Source organism: Meleagris gallopavo, chromosome 2 (assembly GCF_000146605.3).
Source record: "Meleagris gallopavo isolate NT-WF06-2002-E0010 breed Aviagen turkey brand Nicholas breeding stock chromosome 2, Turkey_5.1, whole genome shotgun sequence".
Classification (NCBI taxonomy): domain Eukaryota; kingdom Metazoa; phylum Chordata; class Aves; order Galliformes; family Phasianidae; genus Meleagris; species Meleagris gallopavo.
This window is the reverse complement of record NC_015012.2, coordinates 74,439,712-74,467,410: the sequence shown is the minus strand read 5'-3', so window position 1 is coordinate 74,467,410 and position 27,699 is coordinate 74,439,712. Positions and strand designations below refer to the sequence as shown.

At 38.4% G+C, this 27,699-nt stretch overlaps 2 protein-coding genes across 2 annotated transcripts in view; both read right to left on the bottom strand.

The window, feature by feature from the left end:
- LYRM2 (LYR motif containing 2) overlaps positions 1-253 on the bottom strand; it is a 3,081-nt gene extending 2,828 nt beyond the window's left edge. Inside the window, exon 1 of the mRNA XM_031552238.1 lies at positions 249-253. Coding sequence (XP_031408098.1) covers positions 249-253 — 5 coding nt within the window. The remainder of the gene's footprint in view (positions 1-248) is intronic.
- The window catches only part of MDN1 (midasin AAA ATPase 1), a 93,751-nt gene continuing 66,243 nt past the window's right edge, over positions 192-27,699 (bottom strand). Inside the window, 31 exon segments of the mRNA XM_010707625.3 lie at positions 192-1,204; positions 2,255-2,397; positions 3,066-3,129; positions 4,050-4,164; positions 4,255-4,328; positions 5,287-5,461; positions 6,060-6,175; positions 7,447-7,536; positions 9,311-9,468; positions 11,295-11,462; positions 12,109-12,310; positions 12,496-12,597; positions 12,954-13,115; positions 13,358-13,686; positions 14,298-14,433; positions 16,050-16,193; positions 16,417-16,595; positions 17,489-17,630; positions 18,579-18,716; positions 18,843-19,004; positions 19,386-19,558; positions 19,758-19,901; positions 20,257-20,483; positions 20,918-21,403; positions 22,470-22,585; positions 23,613-23,718; positions 24,605-24,731; positions 25,921-26,067; positions 26,229-26,388; positions 26,944-27,139; positions 27,370-27,443. Of these exon segments, the coding sequence (XP_010705927.2) occupies positions 1,016-1,204; positions 2,255-2,397; positions 3,066-3,129; positions 4,050-4,164; positions 4,255-4,328; positions 5,287-5,461; positions 6,060-6,175; positions 7,447-7,536; positions 9,311-9,468; positions 11,295-11,462; positions 12,109-12,310; positions 12,496-12,597; positions 12,954-13,115; positions 13,358-13,686; positions 14,298-14,433; positions 16,050-16,193; positions 16,417-16,595; positions 17,489-17,630; positions 18,579-18,716; positions 18,843-19,004; positions 19,386-19,558; positions 19,758-19,901; positions 20,257-20,483; positions 20,918-21,403; positions 22,470-22,585; positions 23,613-23,718; positions 24,605-24,731; positions 25,921-26,067; positions 26,229-26,388; positions 26,944-27,139; positions 27,370-27,443 (4,944 nt within the window). The 3' untranslated portion in view covers positions 192-1,015.

Below are 27,699 nucleotides of genomic sequence, written 5' to 3'. Positions count from 1 at the left end.
CTCCCGGCCCGGCGGGCGGGGCACAGCGGCCGCCATTTGCTACGCTGCCACGTCTCCCTCCCCGGAGCCGCCACTGAGGTAAAGGCGGCGTATCCTCACGGAAGGAGCACGGGTGTTGGAGTCGCATAAAAGAGAGTACCTCTTCACACGAAAACTTAAGATTTGCGCACTGCAAGAGAATGCTATTTCCATGTGGCAAATTTCTTTAATTTATTCAAGCTTTGTTCAACAGAAAGGACAGGACAGACCTCATGACTACAAAGTGGTACCTTTTTATTAGTACAGACTATATAAGATGCATAGCTTCTGCAACAAAAAACCACGTCCGTGCTTAAAGACACCTGATTAATGAAAACGCCCTCAATGTCTGCCTCAGACACGGGCAGACTTCACAGTGACACCTGGTAGCGCAGGGATTACCATATGGCTTTATCCACAGAGTTCCCTGTTGCTATTATCGAGACAAAAATCAGCTACAGCTACACAGGATTTGTTTTAACTGCAGAACGTTTTCAAGTATTCAAGTACTTTTTTTTTTTTGGTTGTTTAAAACCACTGGCTTTCCCCATTCCTCCTGCCTGCCTCCTAGAGAGCTGCCTGGGTGAAGCTGAAGAGCCCTTTTTGTGAGACAGCTCAAGTACTTCTCATACAGAAATGCCTTCCAAGAAGCAAGACTGGTATTTATTGCAACAGATACTGGTAGGAATTATTTTACCCCTGTGAACATTACAAATACAGTTTTTCTTTTAAGTATTAAATTATTACAAAAGAAACCGAAGAAAGTTTTACATTATTTAGGGAATAATCAATGAAAGAAGAACAGTCTCACCACTGAGTAATCTCTGACAAACGTGGGAGAATACACCTGGACCATTCTGTTTTTAGGCTGACTGCCAGAGGGCAGCTCTTGTGCCTCAATCCTGTCGGAAGAGATGAAGAGATTCATAGGAACCCTCTGATGAAATGCTGTTCCATGTATTTCAGCAGTTTAGCAGCAGTAAGGTACTTGCTTTGTCTACAAGGTGTCTGAGGCAGTTACCAGTTCAAACCACTGCCTGAGGGCATCACTAAGTGTTTCTGGAAGAGCGTTGACATCTCTAAGGATCATGTAGAATGGGAATGGAAATTCTTCCATGTAAGATCTGATTTCGGGCAATTCTCCAGGTCCTTTGAATATAGGTACTTTAATGTCCAGGATGGAATCCTGTAAAAAAAAAGAATTGACAGGACTACTAAACTACATGCATTGTTTATAAATATTTGAAAAATGGTATCATTTCACATCTCCTAAATTAAACATTAATAAAAAGTTTTAAGATTAAAAGCTGTGTTAAACGATAAATAAAATCAAAAGTTTAACATAAAGCAGTTGAGTGTTTTTATCAGGTTAAATTCCAACTGTGCTTCTTGTAAAGGAGCTTCTTAGATGCTCAGTGTAGCAGTTCAGAAAATTAATAACTCTTGTGAAAAATGCATTTCACTACTCAAAATTCTAGCTTGCCACGATAACTAGGATTAAATCAGAGCATCATAATTGTTTATCAGAAAGATAAGTTGTTGGTTTTTTTTTCCCCCAACAATAAATAGAGCAAATGAGTTCCCTATGGAAAAATAAAAAAGTGTAAGTAGAGAACGTTCACTACAAAATTACAATCTTCACCACATAATTCGAAATAAAGTTCAAGTTTGCTCACATGACAGAGCCTCCCTGAAAAGCTTGCAGACATTTCAGCTTCCCAGCCAAGGAAATCTAAACCACTTATTTCCTACTGCATATTAAATATGGAGTCCAGCTTTCTCAATTCAGGCACAGCTCTCACAACTCTTGTCTGTCTGATGTTTAATTTCATTCTGGCTCCAGCTCTCATACCAAGTGGAGACTGCTGTCAGAAGTGATCATGCTGAACCAAAACTGAAGTAGAACAAACCATCTCTGAAAGTCTGAATCTATCAGCCTGCCTGCCAGTTACTTCTCTGGTGAAGAAAATCTACAACCATTAAGATGGCAGTTTCTATTTAGACTTTGTGATATGGAAGCTGATTTTTTTTTTCCTTTTTTAATATAGAAGAAGACAAACATCACAACTGGGAGAAATCCTAGATGACTTGAGAAAAGAAAAGCTGAAATTGGCCTAAATATGATTGACCTCTGCAAAAGATAACACAGTTGTAAAGCACTGCAAAGGCAAGAAAACAATTTGTTTCACTTCTCACTCGCATCACTTGAATACTTCTCCCTTGTTCACACGCTTACCCGGGAATTAGGATTGTCCAACACTACGAAAATAACGAAGATGTTGGCATTCTGAGCTGCTTGGACTGCTGCTGTCACTCGTTCCTTGCCTTCCAAGAAAAGGCCTCTTCCATCAGAGACAATCAAAAGCAGCTGTGCAGTTTCTGAGCATAAAGAACATTAAATTCCAGCCAGTTAAAAGTAAGCCATTTTAAAGGCAAACAGACTACTTTGTTGCTAGTTCCATGGGTATAATGGAAAACCCATCAATTTTCCTATGGAATTTAAATCTTTATCAAATAGAAATCTGTGACATAACATTAAGCTGCTTATGAGTAGGTCAAGAAAGGAGTTTTTTCCCCTCTGCATAAAAACTACTGAGAACTGGGATAAAAACCAGTCCACCAGTACCATAAACAAAGATGAAAGACACAGAAAATACCCAACAAGCTGAGACACAGCATTGTCTTTCTGCCTGATAGGTGCTTAAGAGTTGAACACTGGCTGCCACTAGGTCACTTATCTACGTATAGTAGCAGCTGCTGCAGTTAAATGGAAGGAGTTCAAAACTACTTCAAAATCAGGTACCTATAAGCATGTCTACACTAGCATTTCATTTTGGACAAAGATTGGTTTTGAAAGACGTTTCCCCATTGTTCTCACATCACAAAGCAATGCTGGGGTGCACAAAAGGGATTACGTTTGGATGAATCTGAACAAACTGAAGAGACATCCCTGTGTCATGCCAGCTTTTCTGGCAAGGCATTACTTCAGGACTGTAGTGAGCATTCTGCTGACACAGCAAAAGGCCCAGTCACAAAAAAAGGCTCACCTGGATTCATATTTTGAGACAGCTGCTGTGCTGCAGCAAACATACTTGCTGATGATTCTAGAAACTGCAGAGGAAACAAATGAGAAGATAAAATTACCTTGTCATAAAATAATAAGCATAATGTAGCTTTTTTAAATAATACATTGCTGTATTTTAAATGCCAAAATAGCTTAGCTTGGCCATCTACACAGACTCATTTCTTGGCATTTACTTGTATTAACTAAAGTTCAAATTTGATGTATACTTTTGAACTAGGGAATCTTTAGAAAACATATCACATAACACAATTATCTGGATTTAAAAATTGCCAATTCTAATAAGGCCATCAAAACTTGAGTAAATTGTTCAAGTAATTAATTACGTCATTAAAAATACACTATTTATTTGGCTTTGACTTGCAGCAAAAAGTATCTAAATGACATACGCTTCAGTAAAAAGACATCAACTGTCAAATACAGCCAAATTTTGCCATTTGTAAAACTATATTTGAGATATTTTGGTCTCCCCTTTTCCATTTATAGAACATCTTATTCAAGTTTAGAACGGCAAGAATGCAAATACCTGCTAAAAGCAGAATACTTTGCTGATGTCCAGAAACTATTACTATACAATGCTCTTTTCAGGAAACAAGCCAGTCTGACAAACAATCAGGCTGACAAGCAAAGTTCCTTCCTATTCCTACAGTGGAATCCATGACATGAAAACGTCTTTAACTCCCATAGGCTTTGATGGGGTTTGTCACTGGGCCACAGATAACAGCAAGATTAATAGCTTATCATGCTTACAAGTGATATAAATCAGAACAGAAAGTGGGGAAAAAAAAAAATCCTTACTGTGGTCATTTTGTTACCTGACGAGTTATCACACACTCAAATATAAACAACCAAAAAAAATTACAAAGTGATCACAAAAGCACCAAGCAGCTAGATGCTTTCGTTGGGAGAAAACGTGCAAAACTGGTGCCCTGGAGGCATTCTTGTGTACCTGAGCTATTTTTGTTTTCTTCTGCTGAAATTTGCAAAGGCGCAGTATCCGTGTGCCTGACTGGTCACTGAACTGTTCATGGAAGGGGTGCAGCAGCTGAACAGTTTCTCCAAAGCTTTGGGAAATAATAAATAAGCAATAAATCAGTACTTGCATTCCCCTCTGAAATCTGAAAGAAAAGAATCAACTTATAAAATAAACTCACCTACACACAGCAATTTGTCCCACTTCTAGAAGAGTCAATGCATTCCCAATGACTGCCAGGGATTCATATGCAAGCTGTTAAAAACGTTAAAATTATTTAAATTAAAAAAAAATTAAATTAAAAGTTAAAAAATGGGCTATTCCAACTTTTTCCTCACAGTTTAGTATTCAAGTGTTATGTTACTGAATGTTACTGAAATTCATAAATCATAGAACTCTTAAGAGTTGGAAGGGACCTCTGAAAGCCATCTAGGCCAGCTCCCCTGGAATGACCAGGTTGCCCAGGGTCTGATCCAGCCTCACCTTGAATGTCTCCAAGGATGGGGCATTCACCACATCTCTAGGCAACCTGTTCCAGTGCCTCACCATTCTTATTATATAAAACTTCTTCCTTATATCCAGTCCAAATCTTCCCTCTTTCCCCCCAAATCTTTCCCCTTCTTTGAAACCACCTCCCCTTGTTCTGCCACCACAGACCCTGCTAAAGAGCCTGTCCCCTTCTTTCCTGTAGCTCTCCTTCAGGTACTGAAAAAAAATTGTTTGTCACCATCTAGTAAAACAAATAAAGAGACTGCCTATCGTTTTTCCTGATACAGATTTGAGAGAGCCACTGCCATAAAAATACACCAATTCTATCTGAGGATTTCTGCTGGTTGATTTAGATAGCACTACCACCTCAGGTGAGCTAGTGAAATAAACACTGAAATAACTGTTTTGAAGGAAACGTGCATGTTTCATGAAGATCTACAAGAGATCTGTCATGAACTAATATTTAATCCTGCACAGATAGACAAACTTCAGTATTCTGTCAGGAACAGAAAGGACCTTTTGTCTAATAAATTTTTTTCAGTTAACATTCACTGACATTTTAGCAACAAATCTCTTAGGCATGAAATCACAAGGGCTCAAGCCCGTGCACCAGAAAAATAACTGCACTAGAACCACCACTTTTTGGACTTTCCAACAGCCACCACTTCTGAGCGCATCAGCCAGGGTCAGTTCCCTGGTAGTCCTACCAAGGTTTTATTTTCACCTGTTTGGAGTGATTGTCTATCATACTAGAGGAATCATCAATAGCCAAGCAAATCTGGTACTGTCGTTTACTAGGCTTGGTTCTTCGCAACCAGATCTTATCTTTTCGGAACTGACTGGCAATATATGGGATCACTTTGCGCATGTTCAGTCTTTTCCCTGTTCTGTAGTCTCCTCTGAAAGTCAAGAAAGAAAAAGGCATAGTTATGGGACTTTAAAGTAAGTATCTCGTTCCAGAGATCCTGGCCTATGCAGCAAAACACGATATTTTACATTAATTTTTTGATAAGTGAATAAATATTTCTAAATATCCATATTTAGGTATAGATTAAAAAAATCAACGCACACTTCTAATGCAAGATTGATGTTCAGCGCTCTTAAGTTCTTAATGCTAGATGCCTAAAATGGAAGAGAAGGCTTTATGCTCCTCCAGTCTGCAACTATGTGAAAAACATACAACGTTTTGTTATTTAGTAACATCTATGACTCAACAACATTTCAGAGGTTTAAGTTGGTTTGATCACCACTGCACAGAAGAAGAAAGACTGGAGGCAGTATCCTCAGGATATGTACTTTAAATGTTTGTATTCCATTAAAAAAAAAAAAACACAAAACACCTGAAGTTCCAATACAGAAGTAAAATGAATACATTTGCAAATAGGAATAATTGCCTTAACAGAAGGAACAACACTGAGCTGCAACTGTACTTAAGTTAACCTCACCTCCCCCAAAAAAACAAAGAGTTGAAAGAAATCTCAGAAAGATCCAACTTACTTCAGCTTGGCTGCCTGAGTGGGTTCCAGTATGAGTCGTAGCTGTTCACAAAGCTGCTGTGACAGAGGAGCTGTCAGGACTAAATACCTCTGCCACAACTGTGCTGCTTCCTTCTCCTAAAACATCATATATCATAGAAAGAAATAAAAGTGAATTATGCAAAACCAGAAAGTTGGGAAGCACAAACCTCTGTGTACCAATGAGGAGTTAGTAGATGAGTATCAGCTGAAACTATTCAGGTGTCTTGTAAGTAAAGATGACCAACTTCACTCAACTTAGAATGCTGCTTGCTGCTACAAAACCACTATGTGCAATCATCATTCCCTCCCGAAACTTGAGCACTGCTGTTAATATGGGAAAATCTTGCACCGGCTGCATCTTGTAGTTGGTATCACAGTGAGGCAAGCCATGGGGATGTGGTGCTTAGGGACATGGTTTGGTATCAGCCAGTCTCAGCTGAGATGGAATTGTTTTCTTCAGAGTGACCGGTGTGATGCTATGTTTTGGTTTGAGAAGAAAAGCAATGTTGATAAAACATCAATGTTTATAGTTACTAATAAACAGTGCTGTACAGAGCCAAGGCCATTCCAGCTTTTCAGCTAATACTTATGAAGGGCTGGGAGGGAACAGAACTAGGACAGCTGACTCAAACTGGCCAAAGGAGTATTCCATACCACGTGACATTATGCAGAAGGAGTTCTGAAGGGGCTGGGAGATCATCCAACTCTCTTCCACTGCTCAGGAGGCTAGCTGGGCATCAGTCATGGAGTGGTGAGCAATTGCTTGTGCATCACTCATTACACAAATTGATACATATATAATAATACACACACACACACACACATATATTTGTCATCATTATTTTCCCTTTCCTTTTCTCTATTTAACAGTTTACTAACAACTTTATCTCAACCCATGCCTTTCACTTTGTGTTTTTTTCCTTTTGAAACTCTTTCTTATCCCCCTGGGAGGAAGGGGGAGTGAGAGAATGACTGTGTGGTGCTCAGCTACCTGCCGGGTTAAACCACAACAGTGGACTTGGTAGCGTTATGCAATGATTGCACTCGATGATATTACAGGCCTTTTCCAATGTAAATGATTCTATGGTAAAGCCTCTTAGGTTCTCTATCATTATCAGTAGTGTAACTTTCCACAAGATGTTCAAAACAAGATCTGAAACATCCTGCTTTAAGAATAGCATGTTTTGGTGGTTTTTTTTCAGATCATGCTAAACGTAACAAAAACCAACATATAAACCATGCAATTCAGAGTATTTTGATTCCAGCCTGCTTGGTTTCCTCAACATTTCAATGTTTAAGTAAGTAAAATAAGATAATGCAGTGTAGGATTCTTAAGAAAGCATTTACACTAAAATGAGGTCACTAACCTCCTCTGGACTTCCAGACTGCTGTGTTTGCCAAGCTTCCAACTGCCTTTCAAGCTCCTTTCTCAACTCTTCCGGATCTCTAACAATGTGCTAGAAACATAGTCATGAGATTTATGAGATGGTAAAATAAGTTCACATCTGGTGATCCCCAAATCTTATCAGACTATAAAATAGTAAGAGAGGTATTGTTCTTATTCCTTTAAACTCAAAAATAAGTGAAAAACTTGAATGAAAAATCCATTCTAAATCTCCATTATTGATTAGCTTCCACATACAGGAAGAAAAAACACTTCCTGCCAATTCCTACATCTCACATGATCAACATACAAAGAAAGCTGGGCACATTGTAATAGACACTGAAAATAATCCAATACAGAACTTCTGAATAATGTGAGTGAACTATCTGACAGACATCAGATCTAATGACAGTGTAATCAAACCTTTTAATATTACGTGGGCATTATCTTCCAAAATTGAAACTGCTTCAGTTAATTACAGGTGTTTTTTGTTTGTTTGTTTGTTTGTTTTTTTTAAACTCTTCATTCAAAGCACTTATGAAGAATCAAATGACACTTTCTCTTGGCCTGGCATCAAATACTATATGGTAAGTTGTTCTGTTAAAGGACACCTACCCTTTACTACATTTTTTTTTTTCAACTTTTACTGTACTTCCAGTACAGACTTCTATTCCTGATTTTTAAAACCATAACTCAACCACGCTCATATATGGTCTGCATAATCCATAGGTTTACTGGCTTGAGAAAAATAACCCTATAAATGCAAATCCAACAGTACCAATAACTTTTCATTCTGTCAGAAGCAGCAGCAGTCCCCCTGGTCACCTACTGCAGGCTTAAGGAAGGGAGAAATAATGTACATAGAGGGAGTTCTCTCTCTCTGAAAGATGAGAACTTGCACTTTACCCCATTCATGTTTCTCATTTACTCTTCAACCGATGCTGCAAGAGCTCCCCCTCCTGTTTCAGGATTTGCCTATCAACTTGAAGAGAAGCATCCATCTATTCTGGCAACAGCAAAACACTCCTGCATTCAGTAGCCTTTTCCCAAAGGGCTATCACATTTAGCACTAAGGCAGAAATATCTGGCATAGCTGGCACGTGCTCCTTTTTGTGGTGTGTACAGAAAGAGTAAAATACTTCCACCAGCATTAGTACTCAGGACACTACATTATAAGCATGGAAATTCAATACTTCTGACAAACAGACATAAAAAGAACTTATTTTTACTTCATCAACTGTTTCTACACCACCAACTATTTCATAACTTTATGATAAAACGTGGTTTCCACAGCATGTGAAACTCTAGGATTTTTCTAGGTTATAACAGCATGTTTTGAATTGCAAAGTTCATAAAAGGCTAACAGAAGTTCTAGAATGTTTGCTATCAGTCTTGAGGAAGCAGTACGTTGCAACAAAAAGGAGGTTAAAGTATTGTCTACAATAGTATTACTAAAGTCAGTGATTAGATCACTCTAAACCCTTTTTATGGTCACACATGCCCCATAGCTTTCTGCTCCACTTGAATGTTTTACCAGTAGATTCATCTGAGCAAAACAGTTCTTGACAGTTAGGAAAATAAAAAGTTTCTTTTAAGGAGTGGGGATGGGATCTTCCCACATAAGGACAGGGAGGAATTTCCATTTTAAAGGCATCATTCATTTGTATATACAATAGTTGGTTTTGTGTTACTTTTCATTCTGCTATTAAAGAACAGCAAGGTACTGAATTGTCTGAATCAAAGTAATTCTAAACTTTGGTGTTCACAGAGCTTCATTAACTCAGATCAATGAAAACAAGCAGTTTCTATTACTGTAGCTGCAAGGAGAGACGTGTTGAGCATCGTACCTGGGAAGCATCCATCAGAAACTGATGAGCTGTATGGATGGTAGAGTCCTTGCTTCTCTCTGGCTTCTCTTCAGTTACCTGTGGTAACTTTTCTCTTGTAGAGTCCTTGGCATCGTCAGAGTCTAAAATCGGGGTTTCTGACTCCTCTTCACCTGGTCCTACAATCACAGAATTAATCACTAACCCCACGGACCACACATAATACAGAAGCCAGTACTGTATCTTGACTCCTAGAAAATCTCTCACACTGCTCTGTTATACTCAGAAGAGCACTTTTAAGAGAAATGCACAAATTTTGAGACAATTCTAGGAACAGGGCAAATCCAAGGCCTTGCAACTCCAAGCCCAGAAACACCTTTCCTTATGCAAACTTTTCTCTTGTAACTATATTGCAAAAGAAACAAAGTGTTAGTAAACTAATCTATAATACCTGAAAATTCTATCAGCGATACACATTTCTCAACCTATGTATCTTTTCTGACAAAGTGACAGGAGGTATAAAGTAGTTGGAGAACTGATCACAAGATAAAGGCAATCATTTCTTATCTTGTATTCTCTACTTGGTAGTGGAACAGTTTTCTGTGAATCAGAATTCAGTTTATAAATAAAGCACTGGACTAAAGAATTTATTCTTTTTCTTGCTTCTGCTGTACTAAACCTTCAACAACTTTTAAATAATTCTTCTAAGAATAAAAATTATGAACTTGTTTATCAAGACTCTGTTTTTCAGTACATACTGCTAAAGGATTTTGGGGAAAAAACAGAGACTGATTACATACATTGCCATACCATGGCATGGCTAGGCTTACTAGTGAAGAGAGTATCACAAAATCATAAAATGGCTTGGGTTGGAAGGGACCTCAAGGATTATGAATCTCCAACCCCCCTGCCGCATGCAGGGCCACCAACCTCCACATTAGTTACTACTAGACCAGCTGCCCAAGGCCCCATCCAATCTGGCCTTGAACACCTCCAGGGTTGGGGCATCCACAACCTCTCTGGGCAGCCTGTTCCAGCACCTCACCACTCTCAGCGTAAAGAACTTCCCCCTCACATCCAACCTAAATCTCCCCTCCCTCAACTTAAAACCATTTCCCCTTGTCCTGCTGTTATCTACCCTTTCAAAGAGTTGATTCCCCTCCTGTTTGTAGGCTCCCTTTAGGTACTGAAAAGCTGCAGTGAGGCCACCCCGCAGCCTTCTTTTCTCCAGGCTGAACAAATCCAGTTCCCTCTCAGCCTGTCTTTGGAGGGGAGGTGCTCCAGACCTCCGATCAACTTTGGAACCCTCCTCTGGACCCTCTCCAACAGAGTGAATACCTGAAGAGAATGGAGGACAGCGGGTGAATCCAGGCTGGCAAAACCAATTTTCTCTCTCTATCCAGCTTTTGCATAGTTTGATAAAGAGAAAATAAATAACCCAAAACATTCAAAGTTCCAGGCTACAGTGACTTCTGCCTAAAACTGAATAGTGATATGCAATTCAGTTTTGTTTTACTTCATTTGCACTTATGAAAAGAAAGTAGTGACACAAGGACAACCTCAGTGCTGCGTCACCTGACTTGGCTCAGACCAGCTCCTCAACTTCCTGAAGATTTGTCAGAACTTACCCCAAAAAAGTTGAGTTCTGTGGTGTTGTGGCTGGTGACGCAGGACTACTCTTATGTACTAATTGAGAGAACTGCCACTGTGTCTAACATACTGAAAAAATGCTTCCTTTTCACTTCTTCATAGAAGTACATAAAGATCAGAGATCATTAGCTTGAAGGAAAGCAATAATGCACTCTGTCACTTCACCAACTTAGGAAGAGGCTAACACTAGTTACCTGGCCAGAGTGAGAATTCTGCTGCAGAAACATCAATTACAATGAGATGTTTTAGTCTTACAGAAGACAGATGAATCCACTACACATGAATATAAATACCTATATGCATGTTTAAGCACGTGTGTCAGCTCGCACTGAGAATGGTTTTTAAGTTAATGTACCAGAACTTTTAGTGGCAGTAGACTTTGTTTCTGGCTTCAGCTCCTCTATGTCCACTGCTTGGAGATCTTCGTTCTGCATTTCTGTTTCCATAGTTGTATCTTCAGGATCTCCCTCTTCATTTTCTTTGAGAGGCATAATAGGTTTCTCCTGCTCCTTGCTGGCTACGTCTGTACAAAGGCAATGTGAGTTAATAAGGAGAGAGGAATGAAAAAGTACAAGAAACCTACATTCTGAGGCCACTACTTATAATCTTTACTGATCTTCAAAAGAAATCATCTGGGCTTCTGTCTGAAACATTTGTTTTTATCTTTCACTGTTGTGTTCCACGTTGTGTCAAAGAGCTATTCCTCTGAAAACTTGAAGAGTGAACTTGAGTAATTACTTTGATAGAAAGCAATTTATTTAATTAAATTTAGTTTACAGGAATATTTTTAAAAGATCATCAGTTTGATACAGAATAAGGAACTTGTTGCTTTAAGCTGTATTTCGCAAGCATGGTAGCAATATGGGCTTCAAAATAGATAAAGTAAGATTTGGAAAGAAAGAGTCTTAGATAGGTTTAAAAGGCTGAAATCCCACTTTTATGAGGAAGTTCGGTATTTTCAAATACATTATCATTAGCCTGAACCTGATTACCGGAGAACAGCATTTATCATAGTGAAATAGTGTTATGTCTTGCAAAGAAAGTACATTAAACATAATTGGACGGAGGAAGAAGAATCTACAGAAACTGCAAGAAACTACAGTAAATAGGAGCTTTGGGATTTGAATCTGGAATGGCAACTTTTTACACACAGAAATACCACCACATACCATAGGTCTGTGCATCGTAGCATTCAGAACTTTGTTTAATGTGTTCAAACGCATCAGCCTCCTCCACGTTTTGTTTAGACTGAGTTGTATTCTGCTTTGCTTCACTGCTGGATTCGATGGTTCTCAGTCGCTTGTGGATGCGCTCGTTGTGGTCTCCCATTGAGCGCTCGTTGTCTGCCTGACCAGGTTTCCTCTTGAAACTCTGAAAAATTACTACCATGAACTTCATGTGATGTGCAGCCAAATACAGATCAGAACGTGACTTCTAACAAAGAGAAACTTAATAATAACCAGCAAACAGGTAGGACTAAGTCATTCAAATTAGGCACAAAGACTTAAAAAAAAACAAAGAAAAAAAGATTTAAAAGGATAAAAAATGAGATTAACCTGTGTATTCTTCCAGCTTTGCTTTTCAGAAGCCATTCGGACCATGCGTGTGGATTCATGGCCTTCTGATTGATTTGCGCTTGCAGCTCCACTTCCATATTCCTGAGAGACCAAAAAAACTGCAACTGTAACTCAGAAGGTTGCAGACAAATATCAGAAGTCAAACTGAAACATTGTGCTGCCTTCTAGTGTGAATGAAAAATGGCTCACAACTGCAAACTTTACTCTTGTGTAAGGCAGAGAGAGAGATCCACAGATCAAGAATTAGCCTAAACTGTGAACACACACTCCATTGCCAGGAAGGCATTTTCATATTTTTTTTTTCCAGTTAACTTGTATGTTCTGAAAATTGAGTTCTGGACACAATTCTTAAAATATTGCAGCAGTTCTCTGACTATAGCTTAAAAACATACTCACAAGTCCAGCATTTCTAGCTCATACAATTCCACGTAGCTTACCTCTTTGGACTGGTCTCTTTCTGAAGCCTCTCCAGCTAGCTCTACAGCACTGTCACTCTGCAGGTTTTCTTGCCCAGTCTGCCCTTGTGTTTCATGCTCCATTCTCTCCTCAGACTCAGGGACCTGCTCATCCATCTCTGCGTTCTCTTTATCCTCCTCTTGCTGAAATGAGATCAGTTTTATTTGAACATTCTACAGAGCATGGGGAAGCAGAAAGCCAAAGTGGTAACAGGAACATGGGTAAGAGAAATACACCAGTTTAATAGTAAGGAGATCTCTCATCTTCCTAATGAGTTTCACCAACATCCACCACAATATCAATTTTGTCACAAAGTAACACAGAACACTGTTAGCCTCATATAGGAAAAAAAAATACATACAAGCTTTTATTTATGACTCTGTACCTGAGGTTGAAGGCCTTGGTCGGCAGCAGGGATTCCCTTCTCTTTCTCCTCTTCAGCAGATTCATTTTTTTCCTCATTAGGTGGTTGTGATTCTTCCTCTTCTGCCTCCTCAGTGTTCCCAGTATTTTCTTCTTCTTGATCATTAGTGTCTTTCTCCCCTTCATCTTCCTTTTCCTCTTTTTCTTCAGTAATGCCTTCTTCAGCAGGTTCTGCATCTTGATCGCCTCCTTCTGCCTCACTACTATTCTCTTCATTCTGACCTTCCGTATTCTCTGCCTCATTTAAATCAACAGGTTTGTCATCTATTTCAAAAGCATTCTCTTCTTCTTCTGAATTAAAAAAAAAAAATAATCAGAAAGGTATACAAGACTTTCAGTGAAGTATAGAAACAGTGAATATTACCGATAGGATCAGAACAAACCTAAGCAGGCTGTCAAAAAACCGTAATAGAAAAATAATGAGATTTCTGTACGTAGAATCTCAAGTTCTCTACAGCACACATTTTCTTTAAGTGTTGCAATTAGTAGCTAACAATACAAAACAATGCATTCCCATTAACCAAGTTTAATCTAATATTGATAGTCAGTTGCCTTTCAGTACAAAGTATCAGAAAAAAACCCCCGAAAATATAAAAGTAACTGAAGAATGAAACAGGGAGCTTCTAGAATGAGGATTTAACTATTAGATCACAGGAAAATTAACTTTTCCACAGTGTGCATTAAAAGTAAGCAAAGAAAAACGCTGCAATGTTATTGTTTTGATCTGCATTTGGTATCTTGGTATTTTAATATACAGAAGTGAAATTCTAACTTCTTGTTATACAGAATTCTATCACCACCACCCTTCTTCTCGATAGAAAAACAAAGCTCGTTGTCTGACTCTCCCCTCGCTATTTCCACTTAGTTTTCAGCTGGGAACCTTCAGAAATTTTCAGCTATACCTTCACCTTCGTTCTCTTCATCACTCTTCTCATCATTCTCCAGGTTCAAGTTATCAGGAAGGTCTAAAGGTTCAACTTCAGGCTGCTTTTCCTGCTGGCCATGATAAGGATCTACTTCGTTCTCGTCATACTCTCTCTGCAAGAAAAGGATGGGGAAAAAAAGACAGACTATATAGTAAGTGAGAGAAAAGGCAAAGATGAGAGATAAGATATAACTGAATTCTCTAGGACACAGAAATTTTGAATGCAGTAAGTATTACATTCTGATCAATTAAAAATTAATTTCCAATGATACACAGTCACACGTATAATAGCAGGACTTATTATTTTTTGCAACTGCATCTATTGTACTGGGTTTACATCGTACAGTTTTGGCACTGGGGAAGCTGCATGGGTGGCCTCTGTGAGCAGAGCCCCATGTCAAAGCACAGCTCCAGCTGCTCCAAAAGGGACCCACAGCTGCCAGAGCTGAGCCACGAGTGATGCTGGGTGTGCTCTGGGAGAGCAGATTTCAGAAATGAAAAACTGCTACGTAACAGCAGCTGGGAGAGGGGAGAAATGGGAGAGAAGCAGCACTGCAGGCACCAAGGTCAGTGCGGGAGGAGTTCCAGGCACACAGCAGCAGCTCACTACAGCCCTGGAGAGGCCCACAGAGGAGCAGGCCATCCCCTGGCAGCCCATGGGAATTACACAGAGTACATCTCCCTGCACAGCCACGGAGGAGCCCACAGTGCAGCAGTGGATGTGACTTGAAGGACGTACGGACCATAGACAACCCCCACAGGAGCAGCCCTGGGACACAACTACAGATTGGGGGAGCAGTGCTGGAAGAGTTCCTGAAAGGTGGGCCCAATGGTACAGAGCTTTGTTGGAGCAGTGCTGGGAGAGCTGCAGCCTGTGGGAATCCCATGTGGGATCAGTTGGGTAAGAACTACATCGTGGGAAGGGCAGCAGGGGCAGAGAGTGATCATGGAGGAGTGACAGAGACAAAGCATCATGGGCTGATCACAGCTCCCATTCCCTTATGCTCCTCAGAGGGAGAAGATAGGAGAGGGTGGGTGAGAGGACAGTGTTTTCAGTTTGTTTTTAGTTTTCACTGCTCTAGTCTGTTAATAATAGGCAATAAATTACATTAATTTCCCTGCGATTCATCTGTTTTGCCTGTGGTGGTAATTGGTGAGCTCCCTATCCTCGTCTCAACCCTTGAGCCTTTTTCCACTGTATTTTCTCACCTTATCCCTTTCAGGAGGGGGAATGAGAGATGCAATGGATTTCAGCTGCTCACCAAGGTGTAACTACCACCATCTATATACATTGGTATTTCTTTGAAACAGCATACTTTGTGCTCATAATACTATTTTCCTGAAAGATTAAGCAGAATCTAAACTCTTGCATGCTATACAGAATCTTCAGGGATATTATAGGCAGATTTTTGGAATGAGTCCACTGAATGCTTCTGTTGCTACTCACAACAGATCAAGGACTTTCTAGCTTTCTCCATCAAAATGGCAAGTCAGTGTAAAGCCTGTTTTGGAAGCCATTACACATTCAGGTTAGTGCAAATAAAATGATTTTGGGGCTACACCTCAGAAAATACACATATAACGATACAATTTGGTCAATTATTGACTCTGAAATGAAATACTCAGTGTACTTCACCATTAAAATAAAGAGCATGATGTGAGCAACAGAATATATATAATAAATACGGTTTAGCATCAAAATACTTCATGTAGTCCAAATAATTTTTACCTCATCAATTTGCTCGTGGATTTTCTCTTTGTTTTCATTGTCTTCTGTTTGATTTTCTGTTTCTTCATCCTTGGGAGGCTGTTTTTTATTATCTTTGTTTCCTGTACCCAAATTGTCATCTTTTGCAACAAGCTCTGAATCTTCCTATTAAACAAAAAAATCGAAAGAAACTTCAATTATGCTACCTGCTTCCCAACATCCCAACATCAATTCCTACAGAAAAAAAGACAACACTGAATAATTTAGGATATACTCAAATGATCCCTTTCCAAGACCAAAGAGCCCACAATGTAAGGGAATTCATTGTCTAGGTCATAAGAGAATTTAATTCCCTTGATACTCTACTTCCTATCACTTTTTTTCTTACCTCATCCATCCCTGGCCCAGTTTCTTCTGCTTTACTACTGGCATCTTCATCATCATCATTATCATCATCATCTTCATCCCCCCAAAGCCTCTCATCCAGTTTATCATCAGCTTCAGCATTATTGAGATCTCCCATCTGCTTATCCAGCTCTTCCTCTTCATCGGATTTTTCATCATTTTCTGTGTATAGTTCAGGATATGTCTCAGTACAGAGAAGGTAAAGCAAACAAACAAGCAGTCACATTTCACACCTGAAATTCATCACTCTATGGATTTAATGGAGCAATGCAGAACAAGACATGCATGCACTGACACCCAGAAGAGCAGGGATCTAACGAGATGGTTCAGCGTGCTCTCCTGGACAGACAGACAGACACAACATTCTTCTAACAAGTGGCAAATGCTAAAAATGTGGATTATTTTAATTCTCCAATCCTTATCCTCTCCCACTTCCTTTTTCCAAATGTTTTGGCACTATAGGGTGAGGAAAGGTCCATTTCACTTCACTAGTTTCAGAATGTCCTTTCTTGTGCTGAAGAGCTTATTCTTGGCACTTCTCAGATTTTTTGAGCAGATTAACACTACTCTAATTTGTAAGTCATGTTAGTTGCAGATGTTCAAGGTGTTACCCTCTGAAGTGCAAGAACTGCTACCTTTTGGACTACTAGCAAATTGAAAAAGTAACATTTAGTAAAAGTGAATTATTGCCACTGCTTAAAAATTGGCCATAACTTAAAACGTGACCAGGGAAGCTAACTACTGCCACATTTTCTTTTGTAAGTGTTCTGCTGATCTTCAACAGATCCATATTTAACACTTGCCCAAGGGTCATCTTACAACAGGAAAAAGGAAACAGCTCCCTTTGATCCAAAACCTCCACAGAAGAGAATCTTCCATTTCCTAGTGTTCAGATTAAGATTTCTTAATTTTCATGTATAAATGGCACTACTCTTTTGTTGCTGAATGCTGACTTTTCAGCATTGCTGATCAATATGCATCAATACATAAAAGTATCAACCACTGGACTGATCTATTATACTTCTTATAAGTTTGCCTTAGTGAAAGGATCAAACCTTTTTTCTCCTGTTCTCCGTCATGCATTTTTCCTTCAAAGTCTTCTGACATTTCAATTGCATTGTCTTCTCCTTCAATATCTGGCTTAGAATCTTGATCCTCTTTCTCCTTCTCCTCACCCTTTTTAAAACTGTCTTCTATCTGAATTATTGGTAAAGACAAAAGTTGCAATGAACCTTGTGTATATTTTTAAGCTTACATGAAGTACTACAACAGTAACATAGAAAGATAGAAGCTAACCTACTTGGGAGACTGAAAGCAACTTCACATATATATATATTTTTTAACCTGAAACATCTAATGTGCTTCATTTTTTCACAACATGGTTCTCAAGTTTTGAGGTCTTTGTGCACTCATAAAGCTGGGTTAAAGGAAAAATTATCACATCTGTTCAAGAGAAGGAACTGTCCCATTAGTAGATAGCCTAACTATAACCTCACATAAGGTTATCTGCACTATCCTCCGGTCATTTTCAAGTTAGCTCCTCATTTCTTCAGTGCAATTACTGATATTAAATATAAATTGTAACTGATGCGAACTGAAGTTACCAGTAAAGACCAGCTCAGAGCCAGCTGGATCAACTATCTTGGGCCCCTTATTAGCATTCTCCATTCAACATTACTTCCCAGAAAGCCATCAAAGGAATTTTTCCATGTCTCACCCTAGCTTTTCTCAAACTGAAGGTCCAGGCAAACTCATGTTAACTACACTATACAACTTCTGCATGTGAGCTGTCTCTCCACCCAAACACATCAAGCTAAAGCCTGGCATTTTCTATTACTCTGCATATTCCTCCTCAAAACCATTCAAACCTTCTACACAATATGTTCAGTAATATGGCTGAACTGACCTTCAACGCTGACACAGAGCCAGCATAAATTACTTTTCATTCCTTAACAATAGCACAGGTAACAAAGTTGCTCAGGAAAGAAATTCTAGCGAAACCAAACTTAACAAAAATAGCTAAAAACTCTTGCATTTGTATTTACAAGTAAACAGAAGCAGCCTTTCTTTAGCATATAGTCTCAGTTTTATTTAAAATTACTCCCACCTTCCCCTTAACCCCTCTCCTAAAAATAAACAACTTGCCTGATCTTCGCTTTCTATTTTGTCGCTCACATCCTTCTTGCCTTCCCCATCTCCAATACCAGCTTCCTCATAATCATGAAATTGCGTTGCTCCCTCTCCAGCTTCATCTTCCTGTAATTCTTTTGGCAGACAAAACCCCTATAAAGGCAGACAGAAGTCATTCTGTACCAGTAACTACATCTTTACCCAATTCTTACATTGAAACTAAGTGTATATATTAAGAATATGCTTTTCATACATCCACCTGTACCTCTAATAACTCACCTTTTGGGCAAGCTCTGTGAAAATACTAGTTAGAACAGAAAGCAGTTTTCCAGTACTCCGGTGAGATGACAGTGAAATAGTGAGGTAGAACAGGATAAGATCTGAAAACTTGCAGAGCATGGGCTTTAGACGCACCAGCAAATAGCAGGACTGGTTGAAGAACTGCAGTTAAAAAAATAAAATAAAATAAAATCAAAGAACAGCTGTCAAACATGATAATGTAATTACTGAGATGTACCTCACAGAGGGTTATGATAGACTGGAAACAGACGCTCAAGCCAGAAATATCAGTAGGCAGATTTAAACACAACATAAATTTCCTAGAGCTTTTTTCACAAAAATTAATGTTTTTCCTTTTTATTAAAGGACCATCTGCATTTTACATTACAAAAGAACATATCTACATTCAGTTATGTTCTTACACATACTTCTAGTTCTACAGTAATGAACAATAAGAAATAATTTGCGTTAAACCACCACAGCTGATGATTTCGAATTACTGAGACCCCTGAGCCAAAAAGCTTTCAAGAAAAACAATTTTACCTTATGTTTATCTGAGGTGCAATCTTCTCCATAAGATTTCAGGCTCTCCATCAGTTCTGAAACAGCTGAAATTACTTTCTGTACATGCAAAGATTCCACATCAGCAGAAATATCTTCATCCAGAAGTTTAGTTAAATGTCCTGCTTTAATCATGTCCAATGACGCTGTATCATCTTTGGTTGAAACACAGGGGGCAAAAAAAGAGATGGATGTCACATCTGATATTCTAAAATGTTATACCAAACAAGAAATGTCCATGCTATCTGTTCATGGGCACAACTATTGAAATGGAAATTTCCTTGGGTACTGGTATTTTTAGGTTCAAGTAGTTCAAACTCTCTCACTACCCCTTGACTAAATTAACAATCTCACCGGTTTCCTCTGGAGGTTTTTCTCCTTCTTCACCTTTCTGTTTTCTCTCTACCAAACACTGGATGGCATACAGAACACCATGGATAACTGTTTCCACTTGAGCTGAGAAGCACTCCACAAATTCTTCATCAGACTCTTTATTTCCTTTTGAATCATAACACAGACAGTTTAGAATAGAAACACATTGAATTACTGGTTTGTAAGTTTTCTTATGCAAGGAATATGATATGCATTTGCAGCTTGTACTAACAAACCCTTGCTAGTTCTGATTTACAACTATAACACAAGGACTGCTGGCACCAGAAACTAAAAGGAAAAGTATTACTGCACAACGTCAACTCAGACTAAATTTTCCCAGTTTGAATTTCATCAAGTGTTTGTGGATATCCAAGTGAACACATGGCAACAGCAATGAATAAGCAATCTTCTGCAATAATCAACCTAATTAATTCTTTGTATCTTTACCTGAACTACAAAATTGGTAGAGAACTGTCCTTACCATTACAGTTGGATTTGGAAGCAAGAAGCTGCTTTCTCCAAACTGTGAAGTCTGTAGATGTACTATTAATTTCCTCTTGTATATACTTCAGGCTCTTTATTACAGCCATCTGATCTGCAGCTGGCCCCTCTTCCTCATCCAGGTGAAACAGGGACTCTACACCTTGTAACTGAGCTGACACTTCCAGCAGACAAGTCATAGCTGATGTGCAAACTTCAAAATCTCTCCTGCAACAAGATAGATTATAATACTGAGAGAAGAAAGAATGCCTCAGATTAAGACTACAGCTTTTCTTCTGATATAAAATAGGCTGCCTTCAGGCCTCTTTTTAAATAAGTTTCTTCTATTAATTTACATTTGACTCTACATCATTCATTAACTGAAGAGCAAAGGGGATGAAATCCAAGGGACCAAAGACAACAACAGAAACTGAGAAGGACCCATCTTTTCCTGACTGCTCAGCGGACTGAGAGAAGGTCTGCATTCAGTTGTTTGAAAAGCCAGACACTGCAGTTTGAAAGAAAAACAAACAGAAACAAGCTTCAAGAACATTTAAACAATACCTTTTAAGACATGCTAAGGCAACTTTCAGGATGACTTTACACATCTAATATGAACATACAGTATACAGAAATTCAGCTTATATAGATGTAGAACTCACCAGGAATAAAACAAGGTCTCACTCGGCTGTTGTCTTATTTTGTCCACTTCTGTTTTCACTGCCTTCACACGTGCCAGCATTGCTGCCAATTGTGCAGACAGCTGCAGCCACAGCTGATCCTTATTTCGCATCCTGCATCCAGGAGGCAGTTGCTCACTTGTTACTGGAGACAGATATTTAAGTTCTGAGGGAATCCGGTCAGGTATTCCTGTGACAACATTTCCCAGCATCTCTTCAGGTCCTGAACTCAGAAGAACACTTCCTTTGACATCCGTCCTCTCACTGTCACTGCACTTCATTAGCTCTTCTGCTGGGCAGCACTGAATAAACCAAGACAGCTCCTCAAGAACCATCACACACTGCATGGAAAGTTGTTGCAGTTTGTCAGTCCAGTGTTGAAAACTATGTTGAGGAGGTAATGCTACGTTATATTCTTTGTCAGCACTCAATCTCTTCTCTATCTCTTGGATGCAACTCAGAAGGTTCCTGGTTAAGAAGAAAGAATTAACCTCATAACAACAGTTTTACATTACATTTCTCTTTTTAAAGCTCAACATTCACACCAAGTTCATAGAAGTTCTAGGTAATATGAAAGCAGCAGAAGTCAAACTTCATCCAGGAAAACTAAAAGGATATACACATACATTTAAAAACTTATTGATTGATTTTTTGCATGTTTGATTCACATCAGAAACAGGCCTTGGTGAGATTTTTCAGAGTCAACACCAACCTTTTAAATAATCCTTAGACTCCAGTCCTGACACTCACATGTTAATTTTCCACATAAAATGAGACTTATGCATATGGAATTTGTTTTATTATTACTGATACTGTTTTATTATTATTTTAGTAATAACATAGTTAACGCAGTTTTTTGCACCACTGATCTCCAGTACAGATTTCCTTCCCTGTACAAAGGAAAGTCTCTGACATAACTTCAAGTTTAACAGATGTCATCAGTGATGAGCAGAAATACACAGAACAGTGGAGTTTGCAGTGAAATAGAATGGGAGAAATTCCATCAAGTAATAGAGACTTCCTACACACTTTTACCATGTCAACACATCCTATTATCTCCCAACTTTCAAGAATGTTCCTTCTTGGGCAGTTGAGGTTTCTTCATTTTGGCCCAGAGGACAATCTAGATTATTTATTTTGAAAATGAATAGAAATCAACTACGTGAATATAGCCAAAATTAACTTAGGCCAATACCAAATGAGAAAGGTTCAATGATCTATAGGTTTAATAGTGCAATCAATCATATATAATTACTTTATAGCCTTCATGTCCATCTAACTTGTTTTTCCCGTTATTCTGATTCCAACATGCTAGCTGCAATGATGTGATAAACAATATTTATTTCCCCACCCCAAATATACACTCCTTTGTTCCCACCCCCATCTGGGCTTAATTGAGAGGAGAAATAGAAAGGAGGGGGAAGAATCTGTTTTCTACCATATTATTTTCTGTCCTTCTTGAATGGAATAGTTTACTGCCAATAATTCTGTAATGAACACTTAAATAAGGCTGTAATGGTATAATGCAAAATACCTTAGTAAGATCCACTGCTCTGTCAAGGCAGTAAGAGATTGTCTCTGTCTGACAAGCAACTGGAGGAGGTGTGCAGTAAATCCTTTGCATCTCTCAACACTACCTAGTCCAATATCCTAAAGAAAACAAACACGGAGAAACAGGAGGGAAGGGAGACAACAGTTTAATAAGCAGATTAAGTGACAGCAACGTGGGCTGTGCCTCCATTCCATTTCACTAAACAGAGTGAAAGGCTAAGGTTTAAATGAGCAAGTATTAAAATGCAGACAAAGCATAGTTATTACTTTCCACTATCTTCAATCTTTTACATCTTTCATATATTCTCCACAGAACTCCGATTTGCAAGTACATTCTGCAAAAAGTAGTATTAAACTGCACTTCCACTGCAGCAATTCCTATCAGGAATTGAGTTCAAAAAGTGACCTAATTGATACATAAACCCCAAGAGGAGAATCCAGAAGCTTAAATTTTTACATCCATAAACACTGCTACAATTAATTTCACCAGATTTACTGACAATTACTTTCATTCTTTTTAATTAAAGTATCCTGAATTCAAGTGTAGAATAAATGTTGATGATAAAAAGCAAAACAAATCCCAGATATGTTCCATTATTTATTCAACTATCAGTTGTAATATTTGCCATCTCATGTTGTAAAATGAAGTGCAAACTATAGTGTGAGGAAAATCATCTGGAAGAGATCCCCATTTCCTGGAAAAGTGATACAGACTTGGCAGAACTCATCTGTTCCTTCTATCAATTTTACATCAATTTCTAAGCAAGGCAATGTATTGTTATGTTTTGTGTTAAATAGTCTTCAGTTATTTCCAATGTATAAAACTCAACAGATTTTTCATGATCGCTAATCCTGATTCTGTTCTCCTAGTAAGTTTTAATTTGTGAACTGATGGGATGGAAATATTGTACACAGATTGTTAATGAACAATCTGCTCATTCTATCGTTTATTTATTAAAAAACATGTTTTAAAATGCTGAATTTAATATTTGTCTCCCAAATATTTTCTATCATATATATATATATATATAGTAAAAAAAAAGCATTATCTCACATCACCCTTTTACTACTAGAAGATTCCAGTAAAAGATAACAGAAGTAGGATTCCTGTTTTTAGTTGCTTTACCTTGGCAGGGGCCAACAATGCTGTCTGAAGTCGAGAGTGCCGTGCAAGTGAACGATAGAAGTACTTCTGGCATCCATCCCAGGCAGAGGAAATCTCTGCCACAAACCTGACAGAGTATAAAACACTGGTATTAGAAAGGTAAGTCATTTCAGTACCTCAGCACACGAGAGCCACTAGGTCAGCTCTTCAACCTAAAAGATCTGCTTACAATTTGTTATTTTGCACATGTATTGAGCTCTCAATTCTTTATTTTTCCCAACAAATATTTAAGTCATGAGAAATTATTATTATTTTTTTTTTTAATAAGCCATATGGGAATCTAAGGCAGAAACCAAATCTCTGAATATCATTTAGAGCTTAAACTGTGGGTTTGTTCATTTTTTTTAAATGCTGCCAAATTAATCGTGATAAGAAAGATTGTATTTTGGCCCTTCCAGAACACATTATAAACTAAACCCCCAGATCTGAGCACTTGCTTCCTGAAAGACCAGAAAAACAACTGAAGGAACATCTTCCATCTAGACAGGACTTTGCACAAATGTCCACTCTAAAAGTCCATGCATTTTCTCAAGAAATATGCCATTAGCCAGTGATGAAAACAAAACAACTGATGACTTAACCCTTGTAAATTGTAATTGATCTTTAAGTCATTAGCAGTCTACCCACTAACTATGTTAACAAACTGTCCCAAGCAAAGCTGGGCTACAGTGGGTTAACTGAATTCTTTGAACCAGTAAAAATGGTAGCGAAGTTGTCTGAAGTGTAAATTAAAAACAATCCAACGCTAAAAAAAAAGACACCAAAAACAAACCCAATCCTCTCTAAGTTTTATGCGCCTGTACAGTACATACAGGACTTTCAAGCAGACAAAACAGAAGGGGACAAATGTAAATAAAGTAATATCCAAAAATTCCCATCTAAATCCACATGCAATAAATCCTAATAAGGATAGGACTCATACAATGCAAGAGTTAAAAATTCTGTATACGTACGTGGCATCCAGCTCACATATATTATTCACTACAGCTAAGGCACTACGTAAGTCCAGTGGATGTACACAGAGTATTTCATGATAGCCTTTTGAACGGGACCAAGAAAGACCTTTTCGGTACGACAAGCCTGGAATGACAATTGAATACACCTTTTTATGCCCTCGTTCTTTCAAATGAAGAAAATCTGAGTCAGGTAGCTGACACTAAGATGCAAAAACTCCAATGTATGATTTTTTTCCTTATGCTTTGTAATCCTGACAAGCCTTTGAACATTTTCCAAGCTACATAAAATAATACATCATAGCTGAGCTATCTTCAGCTAATGAACACAGCTGAAATAAGGTAAACATAGACTTGCATACATAAAAAGTTTGTGGTGGCAGTCTAGAGAAAGAAAAGCCTTCAACCTGTAAGGCATGTGACAGTGTGAAAAAACCTAAGAGAATAATTTACAGATATATACTTCTAAAACCTAACATCTGCAGCCAGGATGTGGAGAGTGAGTTGATACCGATATTTTTTTTGACGTTCTTAAAATCACCGCAGACTGAAAGCTGTGGCTTCCATGAGAAACACTAAAAATGGTAAACTCTCTTCAAAAGGAAAATTAAAAAAAAAATTGGCAAAGCTCTGTTTGTTTCTACCTCTGGCTGTGACTTGGTGGAATGCTGTCAGACAACTGTTCTGCTGTTTCTGCTGTCAGACAACAAGATTGCTCGCCTTTGCTGGTTTCTAAACTGCTCAGTGATTAAGAACAGTTGATGAATTCAGTATAATCAAAGGAAAAGACAACAATTAACAGCTTGAGTAGTTCCCTGACCTTATGACTACCAGGGGCAGCAATGGAGACTGAGCTTCTCAGAGGGGTTCCTACAGTGATTCCCATGAACAGAACATTCATTCTCCACAGTTTAACTGCACCACTGCCAATCTGACTTCTGCCAGTCACTCAACTGAGAGACAGGCTCTCACTTAAACAAGTTAATTTAACTTCAGTTCTGGATAAGAGAACAAGTATAGAACTTTCATCTTCCCTTTTGTTTATAAACCGGGCAGTGACTTTTGACTGGAGATAACGTAGATTTTTGTTTCAAAAAAGCAACTGCTTCCCATACACTGGAATGTACAAAGAAGACAAGGTGTATGAAAGGACTAGCATGTCAGGAAGGGAAAGAGACTTACTTGCTACTGTGCATTAATGGTTTGGTAACTTCAAGAACATACTATTATTGTGTATTTACATGTATTGACAAAAATGTAAAACGCTTAATAACTTTATACCTTAAAAGTAAGCACATTTCAAAATCAAAGCTCACCTGTTTTAGCAAGGCTTTTAAAGAGATCTGACAATGCCCGTTGTTTTTGCATCTGAATATGCTTGGCCTCTGACTTCTGCTTCTCCTTATCTGCCGTCTGATCAAATGTTAAATTCTGCAGTTCAACTGCAGAAGCAATGATACCACCTGCATGGAAGACAGACAGAATGATGAGAGATGTGAAACTTCAGAGAATGCTGATCAGCCATGGGAAGACAGTCTGTGAAGGGAACTACGTATCTACACATGTCCTGTTTACAATCATGGTAAAACAGTTAACACTGACATGCAAATCACAAATATCTAACCTGTGAACTGGTCAAGACTTTCCAGCAGACTTAAGAATGAATTACTCTCTGTAACTGTCACACACATTTTCTTCATTTTTTTGGTAAGTTTAGGCAGGCGATACTGAAGAGAATCTGCATGAAATGTAATAACATCCTGACATTCTTCTGTTAGTGGCTGCTGAGGAAAATTAAGGAAAAAATCTAATTACACACATTTGATTGAGGCCGTCTTGTCAGTAAATTAACACAGAGTAAACTGCTTCAAAAACAAGGGCAAAATTCCACATTCATTTGAAACTCAACTCCTGAAATCCCAAAATTCGGTTCAGTATGGAATAGTTCAGTACTGAATAAGTGAGGAAACTCCTTGTTTACAAAAAGAAATCAGTGCCAATTACCAGCTCTTGTCAATATCAGTGTACCAGTAAAGAAGTAATAAACAGTTACAGACAATATACCAGTAACTTAAGAGATAAAATGTTCAACTGCTATCATCTCTAGGAGAGTGCAAATATTGTGCCAAGTCAATACTGAATGTATTTGTCTCTCCATGATACACTTCCACCCACCTGCAGTTTCGTAACACCGAACACGAAAAAAAGACCAACAAGTTGATGATACACTCAGACTTGGCATTTATGTAAGATTTTTCACCATAGATCAGTGAAAAACAGCATTTAGATGAGAACATACAAAGCAACCTTCCTACACTTCGGTTTAAGAATACAGTCACCTTGGCAGCATCTGTTCTAGCAGACAGAACTTTTCTTAGCGTGTTGTTTAGCTTCTGAACTTTAGCCTCTTTGTTCTCAGATTCCTCCTGCTGGTGCAAGCAATCCAGCTGCTCTTCTTTACCAGTTTCCACCAAAGCTGGCCGACATGGCTCATTCAGAACAACTTCAAACTTCTTCATGAATTTAAAGAGAGTTCTAATTATCAAAGGAAAGCAAAACAGTCACTGAGTGATCTAATCCTGGCAATATCTCAGCTGCTGGAAATAAGCATTTCCACTGCATTATGAGTAAAAGAAACATTTCTGTATTCAAATTTTAAGTCAGAGAAATCTACAAAGACTGTTTCAAATACAGTCATGCATAAAATACTACCATTTATTATGATCAGTCCCTAACTGGCTCCTTAATTTCAAGTTCTGACTTACCTGCGAGTTTTTTCAACTGACTGTTTAATAGCCCAGAAGCTGACATCATTCCACTTCGAAATTTTCACAAATTCCTATTAAAAGAAATAATCAGTGGGATTATTTATACAAATATAATGAAGTATTTGCATATAAAAATAATCTCTCAAGCTGATCAGCTATGACGACCCAGCTGTCTTAAAATACATCTTCGTACATGTGCAAATTATTGCATAGCTGTCTTATGCTACAAGCCAGGTGCTTATGCATACTTAAATGTGAAAGCCAAAGGATCTCCATTACTTGGTAGGAATCTCCGTGGCTAAACAAGACCAAACATTAATGACTTTC